The sequence below is a fragment of the Trachurus trachurus genome (assembly GCF_905171665.1).
Source record: "Trachurus trachurus genome assembly, chromosome: 17".
In the NCBI taxonomy this organism is placed as follows: domain Eukaryota; kingdom Metazoa; phylum Chordata; class Actinopteri; order Carangiformes; family Carangidae; genus Trachurus; species Trachurus trachurus.
Window position 1 is genome coordinate 21,603,765 of NC_139900.1, and position 27,433 is coordinate 21,631,197.

Sequence of the window (27,433 nt, forward strand, 5' to 3'; positions counted from 1 at the left end):
ACACTTAAAGAAGATATTGTGCTTGTTACATAGCCGACTGAAAGAACACAAAAAAATGCAGAGAGAAGAAAGTATTCAACATGCAAACTGTCTCAGCGGGCTGCATGCTGGGAAGTTTCCACTGGAGATAGAGAGGAAATAATATTTCAACTCATTCTTTCACATGGCCATGAGAAGCCAGACGAGACCACACACACCTACACTTACACACACACAAACAATCTGACGTAATCCTCGGGCCAACAAGTGAAGCTCATTCTCATTGCAACTTGACAACAAGAAAATGCCATGAAATGAACAAACGTCCACGGACACATCCACAAAATACAGATGTTAGTCACTCACCTCAAACTTGTCGAGCCCCGTGCTTCCTGCGTTGGCCACGAAGATGCCTGAGTTGTGAGAAAAAGTGAGTCTCTCCGACCTCCGGTGGAAAGTAGCTCTTTCTGCCTCCCCACAATCCATGTAGAGACGCACCTCATCATGCTCCACCACCACCTGACACACAGAGCAAATACACCCTTTAGAAAAGTGTATTCCTTCTTGTAAATCTTAAATGATACTGTCTATTTAATGTCTTTATCATTATTTTTCGAGACTGTACTTTAAAACTGCGAATTTATATGCATTTATAAAACATTGTAAATAAGATATATTGATTTGCATTGTAAACTTTTGAAACCATGGTAACACTTTATTTGACGCCTATCTCTATAACGCATTATAACCATACTTATAATGAGTTATAATGCAGTTATAGCACTGTATAACTATAGGTATAAACACTCATAAATGATCATAATGCTTTATAACAATAATCATAACACACTATAAAACATTTTTATAAGGTCAGTATTATAATAAGGTATAATTGTTAGTAACTCGCTGACAATACCCACATCGATAATGCATTATAAATATAGTTATAATGTGTTATAATTGGCTTATAAGCGTGTATAACTATCATTATAAACACTCATAAATTAGCGTAACACATCATAGAGCATTTTATAATGGTTTATAAGGTCAAGTATTATAATATAGATTTATAATGCTCTATAATGTGTTAGGCTTATAAAGTGTTATGAGTGTTTATAACGATAGTTACACGTTTATAAGCCAATTATAACACATTATAACAATATTTATAATGCATTATCGATGTGGGCATTGTCAACGAGTTACTAACAATTATACTGTATTATTATACCTGACCTTATATGTCATGATAAAATGCTTTATAGTGTGTTATGATTATTGTTATAAAGCATTAAGATCATTTATGAGTGTTTATACCTATAGTTATACAGTGCTATAACTGCATTATAACTCATTAGAAGTATGGTTATAATGCGTTATAGAGATAGGTGTCAAGTAAAGTGTTAAGTTAAAAAATAATATTTAAACTTAATTCAAGTACTAGCTGTACAAACTGAAAGTATAATTTGTATTTTTCCCATTGTGTCATGTGTGAGGCTCACTGTGAACCGTGTCCACTGGTCGGTCATATCTGGGACACTGAAGGCGGCAGCTTTGTGGCTATGGGAGGCATCCTCACTGTCGGTGTAGTACAATAAGATGCTCTGGAGGCCCCCGCGCACTGGGGTGAGGGCCAAACCCAGCTCCACCACCTTCTGACCGGCATCTGTGAATGCGAAGAGTATGCCTCCTCTTGGGCTTGCTGGACGCACCTGGAGTAATGACAAAACAGAAGACGTTGGTCACTAAAACTCAATCCAGTTATCACATGATTTACAGCAGTTACAGTGCAAGACAATAATGTACACAGAAGTCCAAATAGATAGAAAATAATACAGTCCTTTAATATGTATATTTTGCCATAAATGTCATGAGGGAGCTTCACATTCTTTATCATCAGAAGAAGCACCAACTAACCACAACATACAATGAAGTGCTGTTGTATACTTGTGACTGTGTCTTGATAGTAGATAAGCAGCATTGTCTCTAGGCTGCTGCATTCAAAGCCATGGTGACCCCCTTAAAAAAAGCTTACTGAAAGCATGAAGGAGGTTTAAAAGGTTGAGGAGTTCAGCTCTCAAGCGTTACCGTGACAATGATGGCAAAGTCCTTGTAGAATGACCCTGGCACAAAAGTCTTGGTGAGCCGGCCGATGTTGGCCTCAGGCCCGAAGTTGTAGGCTGGAAAACCTTCATAGCCAGGAGTGAAAGAGACGGAGGGAGGGAGGGGAACGCCAATTAACTCGGTCAAGTCCAGATGTCCGCCCGAGTCTCGGTCTGAGAGGAGATAGAGAAGAACAGAGAGGGAAGACGGTGTTCAAATGTGCAAATGGAAATAAGTGAAGTGGAGACAGCTTGAAAAAGATGTCCCTCTAAATCAGTGTTTTTCAACCTTGGGGTTGGGACCCCACCTGGGGTCGCGTGGAATTCAAATGGGGTCACTTGAAATGTCTAGTAATTCATTAAAAAAAATACTGATAAATATATTTTTAAAACTAATTATTCTTTTAAAAATTAAAATCTTAAAGTATTCTATATACTTTCACTTTCTTGAATATAAACCGGGTTCAAACTAAATGCAGCATATAAAAATATCTGAGCTGGTGCGTCTTGATTGACGGCAAATCACATGATCGCGGGGTCGCCAGAAATTTGTGATGTCAAAATTGGGTCATGAGCCAAAAAAGGTTGGGAACCACTGCTCTAAATGTTTTAGATGTAATGTGTAATGTATATATTTTCATTTTGCTTTTAATTCTCAAGGTACAGTCATCACAGTTACCTACAGTACAATGATCTTGTGTGTGTGTAAGAAAATCATAATCCACACACACTGTAGTCGTATTTTATAGGTGCACAGTGAAGGTTCTGACAGTTCTCTGATCCCCGTCCAAACTTTCTCCCCTTGTTTGCTACCTGTGTGTTGCTGCTTCATTCACCACATTGGAGGGAGGAAGAGACTGAGAGCTTCCTCTGCATCATCATGACATGCCTTTAATTTGACTTGATTTGATCCTGACTCTGCCTGCGCCTCGCTGCTCTGCCTTGCATCGACATAATCCTCCGAAACACACAGACACACACACAATGCCTGGCAATTAGAGTGTATGTGATGAGACGGCCTCACATTCTCTTGATTTCCCCCCACTAAGGAGCCTATCTCCCGTAGAGACAAACTCTCACCTCAGCATTCCACTCAGGATAACCCCTGCTACCTATATCTCTGTCATGCACACACACACACAAATAAAAAATGCATTTGCATACACTCACACTCACATCAAACAAATCCCAGCCAAATGAACACACACACACACACACACAAACTCCCAGACCACCAGACCAGACGGGCAAACATTTGAGGGTCTCTAATTCGTAAGCCTGACCAACTGGAAACATACCTGATTAGAGGGTTTAGTGTGTGTGTCTGTGTGTGTGTGAATGTGTGAGTGGAGGCGGGCTTCTACGCACCACTTAAAACCACTCTTTACATTCACACATTTATTGTTTCAGACACAGGTGGTGAGGTGGACATTTCACCACCAGCATAGACCAAAGGCCTTACACCTCCAATCCAGATGTACAGCCATTAGTGCTCTGTAATGAAGGCAACGGTCAACCGCCGCTCTGAGAGAACGAGTGAGTGGCCACTGAAGAGGTTTAACTTGTCATTCCTGCCCCGTGAGACATACATTTGGGAATAATGTCCTGGCGTCCTCCCTGTTGGAATCTGGTCTTATACTTGGCAGCAGAGACCCGATGGTGATTACCAGTCACAGCTTGGACAGCAGCCATTTCAAGATACAGACAATGTTCACACTGCTGCCGTGCAGTTCTCAGGGTCTGAGTTGGCAAAAAAAATGAAGGAAAAAGCTGGGGTCAAAAGGTCAAACAAAGAGGTTTGTGGTTTGTGAGAAAGGACTAAAAACGACTCAGCAGGGGAGAATCAGTCCTGTGTTATATAAAACACTGTAATAAATAAAAAAGAATGCAATGCCTTCTTTTCTTTACTTTTACAATAAAAAATCATTTACATTGAACGTAGATGAATTGTCCTCTTGGCTTTATGTCTACCACTGTAAATAATGACACTAATATTACACTGCAGTAAACTGACATACTGGGCACCACTACTCTTTTATGCTATTAGGTCCAGTGACCAGATTTAAAGGGATAGTTCAACATTTTTGAAAATTGGCCCATCGCCATGATCCCCCTAGTAATAGCAGTAGGTTCGTTACCTTTAATTGTTGGTCCAAGCTGCTTTTAGATCGGGGGAGAAGAATACCGAGCGGTGCAGCTACACTACGGAGGCTAATGGAATTTCTTGGTTTTGCTCATCAAACTCAGCAAATACACAACCAAAAAACTCAAAAACGCTGTGGTGGACAAGTTGTGACCTGCACATTCACCACGCTATGAGATAATAGCGGAAAGTTGCGAGATGGAGTTGTTTTAGAGGCAACGTCGGACTTTACACTCTAGACGGCTGCTCGGCGGAGTGATTTCAAAAGCGCCTGTTTACTGCAGATACGTCCGTATACTATGGCACTGGCTGAGGTGCGCACACTGTGTCCCTCCGACCAGTGGTTCACTGAAGAAAGTAGTTCCGAGTATTTGCTTCACTTCTCTTAACTTTCCGCTATTATCTCATAGCGTGGTAAATGTGCAGGTCACAACTTGTCCACCACAGCGTTTTTGAGTTTTTTGGTTGTGTATTTGCTGAGTTTGATGAGCAAAACCAAGAAATTCCATTAGCCTCCGTAGTGTAGCTGCGCCGCTCGGTATTCTTCTCCCCCGATCTAAAAGCAGCTTGGACCAACAATTAAAGGTAACGAACCTACTGCTATTACTAGGGGGATCATGGCGATGGGCCAATTTTCAAAAATGTTGAACTATCCCTTTAACAACTACCTTGTCTATGTAGGCCATCAAATAAACTACCAAGTATTATTTTTTTTTGCAAGTTAAATGTTAATGAGAATTGATACATTTCAATAACAAGAAACAGTTGGAGAAAGTAGCTAACACTAAATTTAGCTTTAGCCATTGCCAGTTCTAGCCAAGGGAGCAGTTGTGGGTCTGAGAAGTGAAGCTCACTTCCGCGTTCAAAAAACTGCAATCCCCCCGGCTTCCTCTGGGGGCTGGTGTCAGAAGGGAGCATTCCCCATAGACCCCCATGTTAAAATCGCTGATTTTACATCCTCAGTAAACATGTTAAAAGCCTGGTGTCAGAACGTTTTTTTTTCTCAATCGATATTTTCTACCCCCGCACACACTCTGAGGGGGGTGAATTTTTTTTTTTTAACTCTACCGTTTTACTGTTATTAGGTTAAAACTCTGGCCAAATAGGGCGCGGAAACGTTGAGTGACAGGTCCGAGCAGCTCCGTGGACAGCTGCTTCGAGGCCAGTGGGCGGATTCTCGGCCGGCCAATCCAACATGGCGCTGTCCAGGCCGCCATATTTGAGTCACAAAAACGACTCCCCAAAACCAATGGGTGACGTCACGGACGCTACGTCCATTCTTTTTACAGTCTATGGTTCTAGCGTAATTCTCCTGATCTCGATGGCTAACTTTGGCAGGATTTTGGTTTGCTGCATTGATTTATCTGTGTGTCAGTAATTGATTTGGTTTGAAACTGCCTATTTCATAGCAATTTTGACACACCTAAGTTTGACAGTAAATGGTAGGTGGGACAAGGTTGTGCATTTTCTGAAAGGATCAAGTAATGTTAGCGACAAGCTAGGAAAACATTTGACAGCTAAAGAGAAAATAAACCAATTAAAATATCAACACATGGTAAACCGCAAAATTAGTGAAATTCCAAATGGGTCTAAACTGAAAATTGGCAAAATAAGTATAAAGTACAAAGTTAATGCTTGCGCTCTTAAGTCACAATTAGGAAATCAATATCAATAAACCAAAATTGCAAATATGTTTCAGTTTTCACCAATGGCAACACCCACACACACACACACACACACACACACACACACACACACACACACACACACACACACACAGCCAGCACACAAATCCTATTCTACTAGCATCATGTGATTTGGATTAACAGCTGGTACATAATTCATGCTGACATCAAAATGAGAGTTGACACATATCTCACACCTCCAGAACTCCATTTCCTAATTGTTATTATCTAATAATCCACTGATGTAATTCTGCCATGAGCAGGTCCAAACACTCAGTTACTGCCCTTCATTCATATTAGAGTCAGGAATTAACTCAGGTCTCAGTTAAGCAAAGTTAATCAAACAATAAATCACTGACAGTTTCATTCATTTGTGTGTCAAGCAGTCTGCCATTCATCTGATCACTCCTTCATTTTGCATCAGATTCCTAGACCCCAACACCCCACTACTGATCCTAATCCTGATCATGTTGGCCACATGAATGCTTCATCATCTTGTAAAAACCAATATTACAGTAACAATCCCCTCTGTTGCCACATACAACCACATTCACCCTATATGTTACTTTCTCCTATAGATCTCTTAGACATACTCCAACAAAAAAAAAAACTGAGTTTGTGTTCTTCATGAGACACCAGGTCATTGTTGGAGGAAGTTCAAGATACAGGATTTAACTTCAAGATTAGTGTGTGAACTCCTGACCCATGATGCACTGAGCCATTGACAGCCAGATTTAGATTAATGAACGTACTGGATTAAATACATGCACTAAAAATCAAAAGACACACACTAAAGTTCACATGGTTGGTGAATTACATGTGTGGCTGTACTTGCTAAATTACAACATTGTGTTTACAACTTGTTTACAACTCTACTGCCCCAAAGTGCATGGTGGAAGAAATTATGAATCAATGCACAAGCATTTTTTCATTGTTACAGAACAGGCTGTGTTTGCTTGAATCCTGCAGTAAGGGAATATACATATCATTTCTTTTTCAATGGTCACTTAGTGTTACAAACATGAAAAATTAACCTGGTGCTATTGAAACCAACCCTGATTTTATATAACCACCCCTGTAACACTCACCAGTCCAGTGTTTCAGTCGTTTGGACTGGGACTTGTTGCTGCCTCCACCTGCATTGTCCTCTGGAGGTAAGATCCCAGGCTTTGCAGTACTATGGCCTGAGATCAACACTTGAGGTGTGGGTGTAAGGGGAAGAAAAGACTCCTCTTTCTGAATGTTCTGCTCCACAGTTTCCTCCGTCACCCAGTCCTCTTTTCCCATCAGCTCTGTTGTGACTGGGATGTCAGAAGGGCCCAGGGAGGTGATGGATGGAGAGTCGACGGAAGGACCAGAGTCAGACTGGCTTGTAGGGAATAACCAGCTTAAACTAAGCCACTGGGCTTGTACAGGAGAGGAGAGGAGGAAGAATAGAGCAGGAAAGAGGTGAAGGCCCCCCATCCTCCTTCTGTGTCTCACAGTTGTGTCCAAACACACACTGATGCTCCTCAATCCTTAACTGCACCACACAACGAGGCAGATGCTACGTTTCCAAGTATGAGAGGAAACATGCAGCAGTACTTGCACGTGCAGAATCCTACAGGATGTAAAAACTTAAATCTCGGGACTTTAGGAGATCCAGTTTTATATATATATATAAAAAAAATCTATATTCAAGAGATGACTTTCCAGCGTCTCACGGTCCTCTCTGGTGTTTCCCTCACTCTCTCTCCTCTCCTCTCTCGTTAATGTCCTTGCTTTCCCCGTCCGTCTCTGTCTTTTGCTGATTCTACGTCCCTGACATCTCTCTCCGTTTTACTCTCCCTCCCCTCCTCTCTCCCTGTGTAATTACTGACCCCTCACCCCCCCCCCCCCACTCCACCCCTCCCTCCCCAGCACTTTTCAATACAGCCGACTTGGTTTTCTCTCCCCTCTCCTCTCAGACAGGCAGATTAGAGAGTTAGTTAGTTCTCTGCTCCTCCCTCCTCCTCCTACTTTCCTCTCTCTCCTCCCATCTGAGTGTTTTCTGTGGTCTCTTGGTCTTATGTCACACTATGTCAACAGCCTGTCAAGCTCACCTACACACACACACTGGTTACAGACTGCCGATTAATTCATTAAAAGGTGCATTCACAATGCTCAATTACTCCCTGTCTTTTCCTGTTGTGATGCGGTGTTCACCAGGAATATCAAACAAGAGAGCACCTTGACAAACACACAGTGGAAATTACAAACATGGTTGCATCTGAATGATCATATCCCAACTATCCAATAGAATATAAGATAATTGAGTCCAGAAAATGTTGCACAGGCTCTACAAGCAGGGAGGTTACCTAATAAACTCAAAGGAGGAAATTATTTCACCCTGGTCTCACATGGAAAATTAAATACTTATTCACAAATACAAACACAAGTACACAAATATTTTTCCAGCTACATGTCCAATTCAAACCTTGAGAGTTAGTAATTTGTCTAAACCAAACTGTGCCAAAGTGCACAAGAGTGGACTAGAGTAGGAAGGCTACAGTGCAATGTATAAACAATTAAACTACTTAATATAGCTAAGTGTTGAACCAAAAAGAGACTATGATGGAATGAAATAAATGTCCCTTTATCGATTTATTTTCATTTTTAATCATTTCATTTTTTAATAACACCACTTGTAAACTAAGAGCATTTAAAGGAGTTATCCTTGGTTTGTATCCCTGTATATTCAGTTTGTTTTCATTTGAAAATACCACGTTAAATGGCTTAATGTTACCGTTAAACCCGTTATGCACCGAAATGGCCTCACCTTCATCCGGTAAACATTTGTTAAACTGAGAAATTATGGGGAAAAAATGACAAAAGGTTGAATGGAAACAGTTCTGTGCTGCAGCTCACTGGTCAGGGAGAGAGGCCCCATGTTGATGGTGACAAAGAGGTGCCTGTCCTGTTGTATTGTGCTTCTCTAAATGTTTGGTGAGGTCCAGGGTTAGGGCTGGAGTCCTGCTGAGGACAGCATCAAGTGGAGGTGTTTGTTGAGGCTGACATTTTAATATAAGGGGCGTGGTCCCACTAAGTCTGTTTGGGTTCACTTTGTTTTTGAGAGGGCATCACTCACAGTTTTCAAGTCTTTCGTACAACAGACACATCAATTTGCCATATGGTTACTAATCATATATTAACAAATTGTGTTTAAATGTTCCAGTAGGTCACTTACTTGGTCTTTGATCAAAACTCAAGGTTGTTTACACCAAATGAGAACTCATACTCAAACAGCAGGCAGTCAAAGTTAGTGGTTTATGGTTGAAAAACAAACATTTTCCATTTTTCAAGAGTTGGTGGAGACTAAACCCAAGCTCAAGATAGAGATTAACAGACCTACATTCATAATGGGGCTTGAAGCATGATGAGCCTATAATGCAAAACTATTCAGCTCCATCTCCGATAACTAAACTTCTTCTTTGTGTACTGTGAAGCTAATGGGGGTATATAATATTGGTATATCTTGTATATCCTTTATCCTTTAGTTTTGAAGTTTTCATGGCCCCTAGTGGCCAAAATTGACAATTGCAGCTGGGTTAGGGGGTTAGGGTTTAACACAGCCAAATTAAAATCAGTCAGATGGGGAAATTAGCACAGGCAAGGTTTCTCTGTCTATAGTCAATTTGAACTTGCTAACAGACTGCCATTGCAAGTTGCCATTATGTCTTAAAGGTATAGCATCACTAACGGCTAAACGTTCAAATAACCTGTTGTGTGTTACCCTTTCCTCACTGCAACCACAGAATAACATAACATTGCTATTAGCCTTTTATAGACATTTGAATAAAATATCGTAGAAAGCAATGTAGCCTATTAAAGGGGCTGTAGCAACCAAAAACGTAATAACGGCCAATAACGTAATAACAGCCAATAATGTAATAATTTTGGCCATTTTAAATGTAATAAAGCCAATAATGTAATAACGTGCCAATAATGTAATAAAACTTTTGAGCCAATAACGTAATAACTTTTTGCCAATAATGTAATAAGTTATTACATTATTGGCTGGTAATAACTGGTGTCGATAATGTAATAATACATAAATATGACTGCAGTTCTTGGAAATAAAAGGGTTTTTTGCAGTTTTTGTGCAGTTTGCTAATCGAAAATAGGTAAGTGGATGACATAGTTGTCATATTTATTCATCCAAGATATGTACTATCTTTCATCTCTCTCTCTCTCTCTCTCTCTCACTTCTACCATGCTTAATGATATGTTTGCAAACGGAAGAAGTAAGCATTGTAGGCTATCAACAACTTCCAAAACATAACCAAACTTGTGTATTGAATGGTGTCTGCAGCCAGTTTATGTTTCAGTCATGTACCGTATAACTTCCTGCCTCAGACAAACCATGTGAAATGTGATAATCCCAGCATGGCTCGGAGGAGCAATGGAGTTGATTTGGTTTTACCATTCTCTTTCTATTTGAATTTTTTTTTTCAACACGTTGAGCTTAAAGGTCCCGTGTTGGATAAAGTGACATTTTGATGTTTTTTGTTGTTGTTGTTTTTTTTGTTTTTTTACAGTGATAATAAAGCAACATAGGTTCTATATTTATACTGTGAAAGTATAAAGGTAGTTTTTTCATTCACAAATGTAAAAAAAAAAAAAAAAAACTACCCTTATACTGTATGGAGCAATACTAAACATCTACCTTTAGACTTTCACAGTATTAATATAGAACCTAAAGCTGCTTTATCATCACTGTAGAAAAAACAAAAAACATTGAAATGTCACTTTATCCAAATGGGACCTTTAAGATCAACGTTTTGATGTAGTTTTTAATTTTCAAACATGAAAAACAAAGTTAGACATATGAAACCTGCAGAGATTTCATTTTAGATCTCCAACAGCTGGTTTCAGTAGTGAGCTATTTGTTGATTGGTGCTGCAAAAGAAAACATTTCTGAATGTGTACAATTGTGCTGCCACTTCATTTGGAACTTCATTTGGGTGTTCTGGAGATAATTGTATTATCTATCACTCACGTATACAGAAAAACATATGAAAACAGGGCCCAGGTTGAAAAAAATACAAGTTTCCCTTTCCCTTTCAGCTACTTTCTGGTTCCACTGTCACTGCTCTGATCAACCTCCAGCGTCATCAGGAGGAAGCTGATAAACCCACAACAGCAACTAAAAGAAAGTGTTAGCTACTAGCTGTGAACATTGTGATCAATTAGCAGCTCAACGTACAAAAATCAATGAATACTGCTTTAAAGACATATCCTGTAGTTATAATGTCTCGTATAATTGCTAGCAATTAAAGTCAGAAACAACCCCCTGTGACAAGAAGGTCAGTGGTATAGGAGGTTGAGGGGCTGTAATTATACAGTGCATAGCTGTGTGTGTGTGTGTGTGTGTGTGTGTGTGTGTGTGTGTGTGTGTGTGTGTGTGTGTGTGTGTGTGTGTGTGTGTGTGTGTGTGTGTGACATGCCAAGTTTCACTGTGGTGTAGCATCAGGGCTGCCCACTTACTCCCCACCCACCCCCCACCCATGCTTATCTTCCTGACCCCTCTCACCCATCCTTACCCCATCCCATCCCACACAACCCCCATCCCTGGCTAATCCATGACTAATCAAGCTTCTCCCCCTGGGGGGTTTCCTCCCTCACCCTCTCTTTAAATCTTAAACCCATCATCTGCTCCATTAGAGACCACCACACCCGGTTTTTCCCACAACTGTTTATGTGTGAGTGTGTTCGGACCAGCAGGGCTCCCAGGAAATCTGAATGAACAAATGGGAGTGAAATTATGGATGACATCATTAAAGTTTTCAAAAGAGCATCTTGAAAAAGAAAAAGAAAGCAATGCACAATCGATAAGATTCAAGTTGAGAAAAGTGTGATGTGGCCTCTCACCCTGCTCACACTCCCCAAAACCCAACCCAGTGACAGTGTAGTGAATGATAATGCTATTTCATTATCATTGTACCTCTGTGGTGGCTTTATGTTATTTGAAAGGGCAATGCTGTGATAGTTACCAAACCTACAAGCATTTTTTGCCGATAATGTAATAATACATAGAAATGACTGCAGTTCTTGGAAATAAAAGGGTTTTTTGCAGTTTTTGTGCAGTTTGCTAATCAAAAATAGGTAAGTGGATGACATAGTTGTCATATTTATTCATCCAAGATATGTACTATCTTTCATCTCTCTCTCTCTCTCTCTTCTACCATGCTTAATGATGTTTGCAAACGGAAGAAGTAGCATTGTAGGCTATCAACAACCTCCAAAACATAACCAAACTTGTGTATTGAATGGTGTCTGCAGCCAGTTTATGTTTCAGTCATGTATAACTTCCTGCCTCAGACAAACCATTGGGAATAGGTTGATTTGATTTTACCATTGATTTTTTTTTTTTAATTAACATAGGCTATTTAGCCATCATTTGTCCAACTTGATGGTTAGCGTTATCTCCAGAACACCCAAATGAAGTTCCAAATGAAGTGGCAGCACAATTGTACACATTCAGAAATGTTTTCTTTTGCAGCACCAATCAACAAATGTTCTTGCCCGGTTGAAGAGCGTTAGCTGGGCTGCAGGCTGCCGGGCTCAATACTGGAGCCCAGCTAACGCTCTTCAACCGGGCAAGTGGCTCCCGTCAAAGTTCGCCCTGTAAACCTGCATTTTTTTTTCACAATGACAGGCTCAGATAGTTACAATGAGTGTCCGACAACATACTGAGAAATGAACGTATGTCTCTACCTTTAGCTGGAGGTCGCTGTTTGTTGTGACCTGTGTCCAAATCTCACCACGCTAGAAATCTCGCGATAACTCGCGGCAAAACACCGATGGGGAATACTGTTACTTGACTGAGGTGAAGAGCATAATACATCCATGGTGAAGAGGGACGACCGAAGCATTTCCAAATTATAGTAACAAAATGTTGGGCTACTCGCGCATGCTTTCACAGAGCTTTCACAAGTTAGGGCTAGCTGTGCTACAAATGGATGCACCGTGCCGACCACAGGGTCTGCTGTGACCACTTTGACTGGGGATGACTACTGCCAGTCAGAAGAAGAGACGCGCTTAAAGGTAGAGACATACGACTCCTTTCTAGTATGTTGTCGGACACTCATTGTAACTATCTGAGCCTGTCAGTGTGGGGAAAAAAAGCATGTTTATAGGGCGAACTTTGACGGGAGCCACTTGCCCGGTTGAAGAGCGTTAGCTGGGCTGCAGGCTGCCTGCCCTGCTCAATCCATCACTGGACAAGGTTGAAAAAAAACGAAGTTTCCCTTTAAGGGGCATGAAACCAAAACAATGAGCTGAACGACCCTAAAAAGCAACATAAAATTAAGAGAACTAGTCAGGTCATAATTCTCTCCAACACTGGTAGCAGCCCTTTTCACTTTACACGTCATCATTTGAGCCATTATTTAGCTGATAATAATGAAATGATATAATTTTTTTTTTGTTTATTAGGCTTGAACTTTTCTTCCCTTAGAAACACTATTATTGTAACTACTTCTAAGAACAAATAAATTAAAGTCACAAAGTGACAATAAATGCTTAAAGAAATTATAGGCTACATAAATGTGATAATGTGTGATAATAACATAGATTTGAACTATATTGTGTAAACAGCCATGGCAGTTGTTAAATAGTTTAGCTATAGTTTGTGTCAGGGATGTAGCAATACATAGACAGCAGTAGTCATATTTGAGTGTATAAATGAAATGTAAAGAATTATTAACATGACCTTTTTCAGACATCTGTCATCACAGAAAAAGAAAGTGTCCGTTTTCATGTGCAATGGCTGCTGAAAAGCCATCACATTCTTTTGAGTATTTTCAGACCCACTTTTTTTCTATATGGGGTGACCCCGTTTAGGGCCTCTGGATTCCAGGAAGAATAACCCTTTCACCCTTCACCTCTCTCTCACTTCCACCTAGCAACCGTCCCAACAATAAACTCTAATTGGTTTACTGTCACGGCCAATCGCATGGGGATGCTATGAATTTATTCACAGAAATGACCAGTTAAGTGGCTGTAGGAGTCAGAAGAGGAATCACAAGATCAGGAGACAAAAAGTCAGACACGGAATTCTCTATATCAGAACATCTCTTGTGATTATGTCTTGAGCCTTTTGTAAAGTCTGTTGGGGTTTTAATCATTTGCTTGATGCTTTTGCTAATATAGGCTATATCACTTTAAAACCTGAAACATGTCCTTGTTAGATAAAAACAGTGGTATGATAATAATATCTTCAATATTATCAATCAATAATATGAATATTTACTCAAGCTTTAAGGTTATAGATAAGTCCATAAACTTTTTGCCTTAATGCCCTACAAGCAAAGCAAATATGATGGCTTATTGGCCTTTTACTATGACAGTATCAAAGTATATATAAGCCTTGTTGCATTGGGACTCTGACACCACCTAGTGGCCATGAATAGTAATGCACGTTAAAGTAGCTCAGGCCACACACCCCACAGGTTCAGTCATGTCAAATACATCATTTGCATTTTCTGTATATCATTGAAGTAGATATACAATAGATAAGAAAAAGTTGTGAAACTCTATCCTCGGCCTAAAGAGACATGACACCTACATGGAAATATTTCACTTTTCCTAAACAACCATGTAAAACAACCATGTATTTACCCACATGATCTGTGCTACATTAAAATATTAAAAAAATATTGTGCAATAAAAGAGGCTGATAGTATTCTGTAAAAACAAAAACAAAAAAACCATCAGCTGCGCAATTCAAAGATGATGGTCGAACCTATCTCACATCCTGTCTCTGTGTATTCATGTCCTATGTATGTGTGTGTGTGTGTGTTCTTGGTTTTGTGTGTGAGTGTCCTACAAGTTGGTCAATACTGACAATTAGAGCGAAAGAGGTTTTGGCTCAGTGATTATTGTTTTTGTGCCAGAACAACACAAATACTCATTTATCAGGGACTAAGAAGCTGATAACAATTTTCTACTTGTCTGATTAGCAACAAATGCTAACTGATTCATTCAGCTCACAAAATCTACATTGTTCAATGTGCGACATTTTTGAACTGGTTCGGTCAAACAAGCATAAATCATCTGTCAAAGGGTCTTTATGTGCTGTTTTTCTTTTTTGAATGCAATTGTATATTTTACTTCGCCTTGGCCTGTTTCATTGACACAATCTCAGCCAATCCCGATGTCAGACAGCTAGGTGGGCGGGCCGCAGAGGTCAACAGAGAGGACCTGTTTCCAGGTAACAGAATACCACATGAGCCCATTTTCAGACACTCACGCATATGCACTCTAGCCACTAGCCAGGCAGTCAATGAAGCCTGTGTTGGGAGACTGTTTTTCTCATGCACCTCCCCCTCTCCCCCTCTTCCGCTCCTCCTACAATGTGTTTTCATTTCATATTTCAAGGCCATGTTCAGTCAGGAAATGTTGGACTACATTTATGAGCTCAAGTTGGAAAGACGGGACAAAGAGAGACTGTTAAAGCACTAACATAATCACAATGTAAGCTGTGAGTCACTATCCACATTTAGTATAAATGCAGCTAACAGCGCCACTGATATGCATCAATAACATGAGTGCTAAAGCTACTCCAGCCAAAAACAAGACAAAGATTCAAGAGATTACTGCTAATAACTGACTGAAATACCAATTTTTAAATAATTAATTCATCAGTACACTGTAAAAAATTTAACGGAAAGAATATGAAGGGGAAATGAATGTGGTGAGGATATAACAACCTAAACTGAATTAAACTTTACTGTTTTAGACGTTAACCCTCTAAAACAGCGAATCCTTGAGTTGATAAATCTTTTTTATTATTATTTAAGTTCCATAGCTTTTTATTCTGAATATGACACATAAAGTGGTGACCACAGTTTATCCAAATTGTAATTCACAGCTTGAGCACTAAGGGGCAGTAGCACATTCTGGCTGTGGCCCTGCACACACTTCAGGTTCAGTGGGGATTGCATGAGTGGGACAGGATCTGAGTGACTAATCGAATCTCTTTTGTGTCCAGAGACGGTAGGTGGTAGAGGAAGAATGCCTGGAATGTCAGAGGTGATGCACACACAGACATACACAGAGACGCACACTCATGCTCCTTGAACCTCCAGCTCAACCTCAGCGAGGACAAAAGATGTAGCCTATACCTGCAGGCAGAAGGGTGTGTGTGTGTGTGTGTGTGTGTGTGTGTGTGTGTGTGTGTGCTTGTGGGGTGTGTGTATAAAGTGGGAAAGTGATCTTTTACCATCAGTCTTCTGAACAGACAGAAGAGGGAAAAATAAAACCCCCAAATCAGAGCCGCTTTGGAGCCCAAGACAAGAAAGACTGTAAGATGAGAAAAGAAAGCAGGATAAAAGTGGGAGACAAAGATGTTATCAGAGGGAGAGAGTCTGACCTGAGGGCAGGTTTAACCCAGACAACTTCCTGCTACTGCAGCTAAAACTGAGATGATAGCCATTGGACCCCCGAGATACAGACAACAGTTTGATAAGTTCTATCTATCCTTCGACAACGATATCATACATTCTACAGATAGAGTAAAGAATCTCGGTGTTGTCCTGGATCAGTCCCTTTCATTTGATTTACATATAAAAGAGGTGACACGTGTTGCATTTCTTCACCTACGAAATATAGCCAAGATCAGACAACTTCTGTCAATGAAAGATGCCGAGGTCCTTATTCACGCCTTTGTTACATCTAGGATTGATTACTGTAATGTCCTCTTATCTGGACTATCCAAGAAGAGCCTTCATCGATTGCAAATGGTTCAGAATACTGCAGCCCGTATTTTGTCTGGCTCATCTAGGTATGAGCACAGTACACCAGTGCTGGCTTCTCTTCATTGGCTCCCCATTCAGTTTAGAGCAGATTTTAAGGTGCTTTTACTAACATTTAAAATCTTAAACGGCTTGGCACCTTTGTACTTGAGTGATTTAATTAATGTGTATGTGCCCACACGGTCTCTACGCTCCCAGGAGAGTGTGTCTCTTTGTGTTCCAAAGGTTAGGAAAAAGACGGTTGGTGAGCGTGCCTTTTCCTATCGTGCTCCAACACTGTGGAACAATCTCCCTTTGGACATCAGGCAGGCCTGTTCTATTGGGGTATTTAAAACAAAGCTTAAGACCCACTTATTTACCGTTGCATATGGGTCTTAGGTTTTCATTATTAAAATCCTGCCCTGTTTTAAGTATGTTCTGTATTTTGTTGTTTTGGAATGTTTCTGCTTGTAAACTGCTTGCAGTTTTGATGTGTTGTACAGCACTTTGATGTAAAGCGCTTTATAAATAAAATTATTATTATTATTATAACTGACCTGCCCACACACACACATACAGACATAGGAGTAACAACAACATAGATGCTGTAGGCCAAACCCTCCCTATAGACATTGCTGTTTCTTCACCATCAGATCAGTTCCCATTCATAATAGTACACACCTAAGTAGAATCTACATTGCACTGTGTTGAACTCGAATTGCAAATGATGTTGGCTAAATGCAATCAAATAACTTATTCAAAGCAACAAATCAAAGTGCAGTCTTATTTCATCCACTTAGTTGCAGCTAGTTAGAAGGATGCTGCTTGTATCAGACAGATACATGAGAGGAAAGTGACACTAACGACTGTGTTGTTTATCTTCACTTTTAATTTACTTTGGGGCTTTTAAAGAAAGCCTAACTGTCACTAACAGTAGGCTGCTTTAGGATAATGACAGAGGAAGGCATCTAGCCAACTGCATTATATGAGTCATATAGGAGTCATATAGGAGTCATGGGGCCAACAAAACACAGTCCCACATAGAAACATGGTTGACTAGACAGAATCAGGACTGTGGTCGAGGGTAAAAACCCCGGAACAGAGAAGGTTATTAAAGAAAGAGTGCTACTATTATTATTTTGAACTAAAAATAAGAGAGTGTACTCTCAGTCTACTGTTTATACTAATCAGAGATATGATTACAAAATATATCTGGCAAGTATACAGAAATGTACATGCCCTGTATGTGAACCTAACCTATTTAACAGGATATACTGAATACTCAACTATTCAAGCCTTATACAGAAGGTTTGAGTATACTTGGATTGTAACTATAGTTTAGTCTATCAATTCTAATTGTTATTTTGCTTCTTTGAGGTATTCCAGTATATGTTTTACTTGTTATAAAAAAAAAATATGTATTCTAGTTTATAATAACAGGTCAGTTGGAATAAAAAAAAAAAAGACAAAAAAAAACAACTGAGCTTTTTTTGTGCAGAAATTCAGTGAGGGCATTTGAAAATTAGAGTTAAAAATATTTCAAATTGTAAATTGAGGTGGACTAGGAAGTATGTAACTAGTCAATTTACAACTTTGCTTACGATATAGTACTAACTGCACTTTCAAAAACTACAATGTGGACTTGAAGTATATAACCAGTACCTGTTATTTCTACTAATCTGTACTCAGAGTTGAAGTATACTTAAACGTACACTTTTGTAAACTAAAAATAATTGTCCCAGTAAGTATTAAAATAGCACCTAAGTATACTAGATAAAGAAATAAATGTACACTTCACATAAAGTGACTTGACAATATGAGCTTGAAGTCAACTTCAACAATCCACCCTGCTAATTTGTCCTTTAACAAGACTCCTGACAAGGTTTTAACCTGTCTGTGACCTCTGACCTCCGTCTGGAAGGTGACTGTCTATTGATTAGTGCGTCTTTACAATACATGAAAGTCAGCTGCCATTTTTTGTGTTTTCTTTTTAAACTCTTTTATTTTAGTCATAAATTTGAATTTGATCAGCCTCATGGTGAGCGGCATGTGATTGCAGCTCATGCCCTGCAACATGGGAGCTGATTGGTTTAATGGTTTACGGGCTGCCTGCTGATCCTCGGGTTATTAAGGCAATCACCAGTTGACTAACACTGTAGAACTGAACTTCTGACTTCCAACCCACACACGTGCACACACTCATCACACATACACACAAGTTCCCTCACTGCCACACTGTAATGTCTACAACACATTTCCGATTAAAGAATGCATTGTTAGGAGTTGATAGGGGGTCAGAGGTGAACAGTTTCCATTACACCAAGTGTCCCTGGCTTTCACCCCATCCCTCATCCTACCTCCCCTCAACCCCCTGCCATCCTCTCACCCAAAGAGGTCATCCAGTGTGCAGCTGGACCTTTTTTCCATGTGCTAATGCCGTACTACTGCTGAGATAAGAGGGACAGCAGATCAGATTGAATGCATGTACTGTATATTAAATGCACTGTCAAAGTTTAAGGGACCCAGTGGAGACTGCTTTACACACAATTTGTCATGTCAACTCCATTAATCCTTAAATGAGATAATCTGCATCGAAGCAAGCAAGCAGTCAATTATTGTTGCTAATTGTTTTTTCCTAAATATGCGGTACCATAGATACAAGCTGCTACGCTATTTACATCCGCTAAGGTCCTGCTTATGCATGTATGGCTTTGAATGTGTGACCCTCAGTGTGTGTGTGTTGGGTGTGTTTGCTCAGCTGCAAGTGCTGTTCTCAGAGCAAACGACCCCTCAGAGCTTCTCACATCGCCTCATCTCCTCCTCCAATACGAATGTTAATGAAACACAAGGGAGGCACAGTGATGGGGAACTCTTGTGCTCATGCAAAGTGTCACTATCACTGTCATGGAGGAGGGGAGGGGGGCGCGAATCCCACTGAGCACCGCCGATGTGACAAACAAGTGCATTCATGGTACTGTAAGACATTTTGGACAATAATCACAGTGAAGTCCTGCAGGTCAGTGATGTCAGTCCTGTTTGTGTTTTGGAAGTGCTCGACATTGTGTACTGTCATGTGATGTCAACTCTGTGGAATGAAAGACGACCTCCAGAGAAATGTGACAGGAAAATATCATTTCATGTTCCCTCCGCTGTCCCTCTGGCAGAGCACCATCTATTGACGTCCACCCACTGAGCCCTGACCACAAAATCCACTATTGTTCACAAGTGCATGAAGTTAAAGGATGTGCAGTGTGGTGTTTTCCTCTGCCACTCTTGTATCAGTGCATCTGCTGGGACAGTTATGGAGATATGGACAGGTGCTTTTTTTTCTTTCTTTTTTTCTTTTACTTTTTTGCACATTACCTGACATGTTCTGACATGATTTGTTTTAAATTAATTATCACCTTATATTGATTCTACATATTGGTCCAGGTGTGATAGAAATGAACCAAAAGTAATGAAATGGTGATCAAATATCTAACAGCAAAATATGCTCCTGGATATGGAAAAGCAGGGGAATTTGTTTGTTCATTAAATTTTTTTTTTTTTTTTTTTTTTTTTTTAGAAAAACCTGCTTCAGTAGGTAAAACCATCTTCCAAATTTTTAGATTTTTGAATTCATGATTAAACTGAATTCAAAAAGTCAGTATTGCTTAGTTTAAAGATTCTGTAGTACTAACTTTTGATACCAGTATGGTACTGACAGTGGCAGAGATTAGATCATGAGCAGTGTAAGTGTCATTATTATGCATTAGGGTCATAGTTATTATGGTCATAAGTGCTAACAAATATATTGCAAGAGGTAAAACGAGTCCACAATAAGCAGAGGTGACAGGAGATGGATGGAGCGGAGGACAGGGGTTTGAGCTGCTGTGTCTAATCCAAAGATAAATAATGATAATGAGGCAGCAGTGGCATCACATGTCAGAACAGGGGCTGATGTGTGGAGGACTACTTATTTCAGCACAATTACAAAGGAATAAAGCTTCAGATGTTGGCTATTCTTGTAAGATGAAGTAAAATAAATAAATAAATAAACATGCTTTGACTGGTATCTAAATTAAGATAACCAGTCATTTCCACATGATTAGTACCATGTTTCTTCACAAGTGAGACATTCCTGCTCTGTATGACTTGTTATTGGAGCTATAAGTGTTTTCCAGCTGATTCTCCAATTAGATTACACAAGAACTGAGAAAATGTACAGAGTGCTGCCAGATTATTGCCTAACATTCCCCACAGAGGAAATGAACATGGGGCATAGGTCAGGACATCATGTAGATCAGGGCTGTGTTGCTGGTAATTTAGTGTTTAACAGACAGACTTGTCCTTAAAGGGTAGGAGTGTGTGCATGTTTGTTCAGAAACTCTCAGTCTGTAAACAGCAGAAAGTCCATAATTTCAGCAGCCACAGACCCAAATATGCAAAAGCATACCTGAGCCCGAATACACACACACAGAGTGAAAGACTCAACCCTTCGCTTTAAACTCGAGCAGTTACGAGTGGTAACCTCAGAGAGTGAAAGTAAACATGAGGTTGTACAGGCTGCATGTTCCTCACTTAAACCCACATAGACAGAGTTAATAACATAAAAGAGAGCAGAGGAGAATTTGGTTGTCTCGCTATGGGATGTTCAGGAAACGATTTCATGAAGCAAATTGGATAACTCTGCTTAATAAAACCATGTCTGTTATCTGTGATGCAGATTTCAGGGGGAATGGTTTGATGAGATGATAAGACATGTATAATACTTGGGCACAAAGTTAAGATAACATGCAATGAAGCATGCAACATGTAAACACTGTGTTTCCCAGCTCCTTCCAGCTCAGGTTGTTATTGTAAGTCTGCCAGGTAATGACTGGCATCTCATGAAGTCATCTCAGATGAAAGTCTTTTAAATACTTTCACTGCAGACAGGCTGTAGATGCAGTGGATGATTGCGGGCTGAGAAGCCACAAGTCCTACAGGAGGGAGACGGACTGCCACGGATCATACTGTGTGTTTATGTTTGGCAGTTCACACACATGCCAATGCTACTGTAACTGTTCTGTTTTGTCTGTGGGAATAACACTCGAAGGACAGCGCAAAAAGTGCAAGACAAGACTAAATGCCAACCAATGGATTAACAAGCAATTTGGTACAAAGTCTCATTATTTCCAGACAATGTAGGCTATTCTAATAATGACGTTAGTGATCCTTGTCCCTCTGTCCACTGGGTGAAAAATGGCTGGCAATGAAAACATCAGATCTGTGTGAAAAAATGAATGGAAGGATTGCTGACATTTTTATTGAAATTGGTGTAATGTGTGATAATCATGGTCTTAAGAGGAACCGTGAACCATGAAAACAACCATGAACAACTTTGACATACAGTAGCGTTATCTGGTCAAAGTCTCATTTTATTTTATACTTTGGTTTATGACCACATAACTAAATTTTGTATTTGAGGCTGATTAACAAATGGTTTCATACTAACATGCTAAATGAACATAGTGAACCTACTTTACATGAGCATGCTAGCATTATTATGGTGAACACATGCTGCCAATGAAAATAAATCAGTTTGATCGATAATGTAATATAATGTTCTGGTTCAATTTTGCACATCTTGTTTTATTGGTTTAGAGATGACAGGCTAAAACACCTGCATTTCAATTTGCTGCGTGTTAATATAGCAATAATATTATGTTCCCATGTAAAGCAGGAAGTAACCATACATGCAAATATCTCATACAACAGTCATAAAGTTTGCACATAAACAGTGATGAATAGTTTCCTTGAACTTCTCGCTCAGAAGAAGACTTCCTTTGTACGTTTCTTGGCTGAAAGCGTAGATAGTGTGGAACAGATGATAATGACTCAGAGCCAACTTTTTCAACGGTGGCCATGGGAACGATGTACCCAAACAACAACAACATCTAGCCAGTGACATTTCAATGTTTCCTTTCTACAGTGAACCCAAGGACAATAAGAGCTGTGAATTGTTGGACTTCAGTCTAATTAAAGTGCTGATACTGCTTCAAGGTCCGATCTGCAACAACACAGGAGCTGTTCTCTCTTCAGTTTGAGCCCCAGCGCACTCAGTCTGAGAGCTACATCATCACAGTGAGCATCACATCATGGAAAATACGAGAACATTTTCAACGGATAGGGGAAAGAAAAAACCCCCAAAAGAAACAGTCATTCTTATTCTGAAGTTTCCAGTCTGAGATTTTTCTCCCATTAAAATCCAATAGAGCTGACCGTTACACATATACAGCAATGACACCTTTTTACAGTTGGCCCATTGTGTCCAGCTGTGTTCAAATCAAAGTCACTCTGGCTCAATGAGCACATTCCAGACAGGACGCCGCTGCAGCGAGGGCATTCAGGCCTCCAATATACTGACGACATTTAGGTAGAGCTCTTTCATACACTTCTATGACATGTTCGCCTGCCAGGTTTTTAGACCCATAAAACACTAAATGGAGCTTGGTGGCTTGTTCCAGAAACATCAGAGACCAAATAAGGTCAAGAGTGGAAACAAATGAAGGTGAACAAGAATGGGAAAATGTAAAGTCTGACATTTTTCGCAGCAGAAAAACACATTTCCAGAGGTAAACTGAGATCATTAAGTGAACATTCAACCTCTGACAGGATAAAAAATATTTCTGTTGTTCAGGATTCAAACCCCACTGAGACTCAAATTGTCGACAATAAAATAATGTGACTACGGACAAGGCATCTAGAAGTCCAAGACAGGCTCCTACTGGGCTCAGCTCACAATCATTTATATTGGCTAAACATGGAATCCTTTCAGAGCAACTCAACCAACGGTAAATGGAAAGTGAAGGTTCCTGGAAGCAGGAATAAGAGTTTCTGAAGGAACGGAGAGTGGGAAACAGTAAGACAGAAGTCTGTGCTGCAGCTGCATTTGCAGGTTGTCTGGAAATACAGATAGTGACTGTGATGCATGAAACAGAAAACATCCGTCATGAAAAATCACATCTGTGAAAAGTGTCAACACAATGCATGGCCATGTTTTCATATTGTCTAAGGATCTCAGTCTATTTGAAACAATCTATCTCCATACGCTCCATATTAACATACATTGACCATTCACGCGCATTGAGCATGTAAACGGGGGCTGATATGACCCAATCAGAGTGACCGTGGGTGTTGTCATGGTAACAGCACTAAATATGAGGTTGTGGAAAGATTGTGGTTAGAGGAACGCTGGCGTCATAAACTCACAGTTAAGTTTGCAATGAATGACAGAAACAACACCGACTAAAGGTTTCAAACCATCTTCTGAACCGTCCTCCTCCCAACACTGACTTTATCTACTACTGTACACTACAAAAAGTGACGTTGATTCAGGTCAAATGTTTTGCTGAAGGGTGCGCTGACAAAAATAAACACACCACTCTGATATCCTGAGCTTATTTGGGGACTTGAACATATGATTTTAAAGTCACAAGACAAGTCTTTGTAATCATCAAGCCTCTAGCAGTCACAGTATGAGGAGTTGTGTTTGCCATGCGAGACTCAATAAATGCAGCAACCTGCAGAAACACTGAATCCCAGATTAGCTCTCTCTGACTCTCAGTGAGTGTTTTGAAATAGAAAATGTTTTTCGTCACCCACCCTCACACCAACACAAGCTGATGTCAAACTGGAACTGCATCAAGTGTGTTCTCGGGATTCCACTTCAAAGCTCGGTGTGACCCCCCCTCATGTAAACTAAACACTTCATTTCTCACCCTGGTGCAGCGTTTGACTTGTCTGCCACTTCCAGCTACTTCATTGCACACACACACATGCGTAGGAGGAAGAGGGCAGAGGAAGCCCGCTCTATTGCCAAGCAAACGAACTTTCTCTCCTACAGAGCTGTATAAGAAGAGCCTCACAGCAGGACTGGCTAAATGAAAACAACAACAGCAGCCTGAGGTGTGAAAATGGAGATGGACAAGAGGATTGACCCTTATCATGTGTCCTGTGATGGGTCTGAAAAGAAAGCAGGGGATGACTGATGTTCTTCTGGTCCAGCCATTTTGTTTATTGTCATTAGGTAATTCAGTGATGGACAAGATGTGGACACTGATAACAGAGTGGATAGCCTGTCCAAATTTCATGGAAAACAATACTGTAAAAACCATAAAGAATATTTCCAAGAATATTTGTCTTATTTCTTGTCAAAATGTCTCAATTTCTAGTCAAACCTAATCTCTTTCCACTTAAAATAAGACTCATCAAAAAATTAACTTGTTTTAGACAGTTTTCACTTGTTTTAAACACATTTTAATTGAAATAAGTAGAAAAATTTGCCAGTGAAAGCATGTTTTCTGTGCTTGTAATAAGAAAGAAAAACTTGCTCCACTATCAGATTTTTCTCCTTATTTTAAGTGAAAATATGCTTGAAAAAAGTAAAAAAGTGTCTAAAAAAACTAGCTACTTTTTATGTGATGAGTCTTATTTTTAGTATAATTAGATTTGTTTTGACTAGAAATTACATTTTAACTAGAAATAAAACAAATATTCTTGGTAAGATTTTGAGTTTATGCAGTGAACACAGAGTTGCTTTATGGGAAATGTAGGATTAGGTACTTTTAGGGTTTCCCCCATTCCACCTGAACTGGAGGCATCAGTTTGGATTTTTATTTCATTCTAACCCAAATTGGTCCTATGCAGAGTATTACATGTAAGTGAATAGAATATGAAATGAATAATGTTTATTAAGTGTTTCTAATTGAAACCACATTGTTAAACGCAAAAAAAGGATATTCATGCAGGAAAATGATGTAATAAGAAACAATGGCAAGATATCATAAAAACAACAATTTTCACATTGCTTTCCATCATTTGAGGTTTGATTGCTTCTCATTTAATAGAATAGAATCAGCACCATGTGTTTATCAGTGAATCTTTGTTGTACAGATTTTCTGGAAAATCAGTTGAAATTGAAACTAAATTGGGATGTCAACTCAGCTGATGATAATGATGCAGACCGGTATCATGTTGTGTTTAATTTTCTAAGAAATTTAATTTCTGGCAGAGGCAGGTTCTCAATGCTGGTTAACTGTAACGGAAATAACTTTATCAACATTAGGTAGTTTGATAATTAGGCTAGCAATACCTTTACAAGCCAGTTTGGAACTCAGTGTCTGCCACAGACTTTTTATATTTTAAAAGAAGTACCTTGTGCCTAAATACTTCTCGAAGTAGCTTAATGTAGTATGAAATCAAACCACTTCAACATCCTACAGACCTGAGTGTCTCGATGTGGTTGTTAAACTAAGCTATTAGCAGGGTAGGGGCTTTCCAACCAGTGATTTAGCATAGTTTTTCCCCTTAAATGTAATTCTTGCGTGTGTGTGTGTGTATGCATGTGCCCATTACCCCGATCTCTCCCCGCATGTGCCTCTATCATTTCAGAACATATCCAAATCTCTCTCTTTATATAAAATCTAATCACAGCATTAGAGTAAATGATGTAACTATGGTGGTATGTGCTTTGCCAGAGTGTCACATGAGAGAATACATGAGGATGTCTGAATGACACTTAAATCTAATGATTCTACATGGTCAATAATTTAGTCTTTAGCAAGATATAAGGAGAAATACACATACAGACCTAATTAACTAAAAATCTGTTAGGTCATGTATGCCTTACTGTGCCCTAAGTGATGGTACAGTGGTCTGAGGAAAGAAGCTGTATCATCATATAATGAAATAAACTACTTTAAATATTTATGTGGTGCTATAAAACAAATGCCATTGCTTTCCATGGGATTGAAATTCTTAGTTTGGACCAATCAACAGACTGAGGAAGCTCCATTTCATTCCTTTGCCCATCAGTTTTTGATCTTTTTTTCTCTTCTCAAGGATCCATCTCAGCTGTTTATTTCTGGATAGAAACAGCGTTAAGAAAAAGCTGCAGAAGCATGAATGTTACCTTCTATAACCTGCAGGGCAGCGGCCAGCCAGCACAGCAGGAAGAGATGCAGGGCAAGAGACCACCTGAGGAGACACATCAGTCACAGAAGCCACAGTTAAAGTTCTGACTTCAACATATAAAACCTTATTTAACACATGCAGACAACTTTAATCCGTGTTAGTTCTCGATGCACATTATTGTTGTGTCAGTGAAGAAGTTGAGTTTAAAAAACAGCGCCGGGAGAAGAGCGCCTATCACAGGTCCGCTCTGAGGTGTAACTAAGGTGTTTAATAAAGGTCTGAATGTTCAGTAAAGTTCACTAAATTTCAGTCTGTTTTCTTTGCATGCAAAAAATAAAGAGGTAAAAATCAAACTGACTTACCCTTGAAGCATTTTTGACATTCAGTGAATAAAAATCCAGGTTTGGAAGTGAACTCCAAGTGCATGTGTGTGATGAAATTCAGGCAAACTCCGTGGTCCCTCTGCCCCACTCTGCAGACCTGAGATCACACTGTGCTCTCTCTCTCTCCCACTGTCTCTCTCTCTCTCTCTCTCTCTCTCTCTCTCTCTCTCTCTCTCTCTCTCTCTCTCTCTCTCTCTCTCTCTCGCTCAGTACAAAGGCTCTCTCAGTTCGGAGCTGAGTGACTCTAAGGCCCACAGAGTCTGGAAATTTGACTCCCTTAGAGGAAAAAAAAACCTCCACCCTCACTCACTCAGTGGACCCTCTCTCCTAACCTGCTGCTCAATTTCCTTTTATTTACAATAACATGATGTCTGTTATGATGTCCGAGTACACATGAGGCCATTACTAAATCTACCAATCCATGTATTGATTTTAAACATGTATTAATATG

At 39.8% G+C, this 27,433-nt stretch overlaps 1 protein-coding gene across 1 annotated transcript in view; it reads right to left on the reverse strand.

The window, feature by feature from the left end:
- Window positions 1–27,084, reverse strand: part of col15a1b (collagen, type XV, alpha 1b) — a 54,800-nt gene extending 27,716 nt beyond the window's left edge. Inside the window, exons 1-5 of the mRNA XM_083991029.1 lie at window positions 26,962–27,084; window positions 26,598–26,662; window positions 2,068–2,255; window positions 1,482–1,691; window positions 346–498 (exon numbers count right to left, since the gene is read on the reverse strand). Of these exons, the coding sequence (XP_083847155.1) occupies window positions 346–498; window positions 1,482–1,691; window positions 2,068–2,255; window positions 26,598–26,662; window positions 26,962–26,981 (636 nt within the window). The 5' untranslated portion in view covers window positions 26,982–27,084. The remainder of the gene's footprint in view (window positions 1–345; window positions 499–1,481; window positions 1,692–2,067; window positions 2,256–26,597; window positions 26,663–26,961) is intronic.
- Window positions 27,085–27,433: the final 349 nt, after the last annotated feature.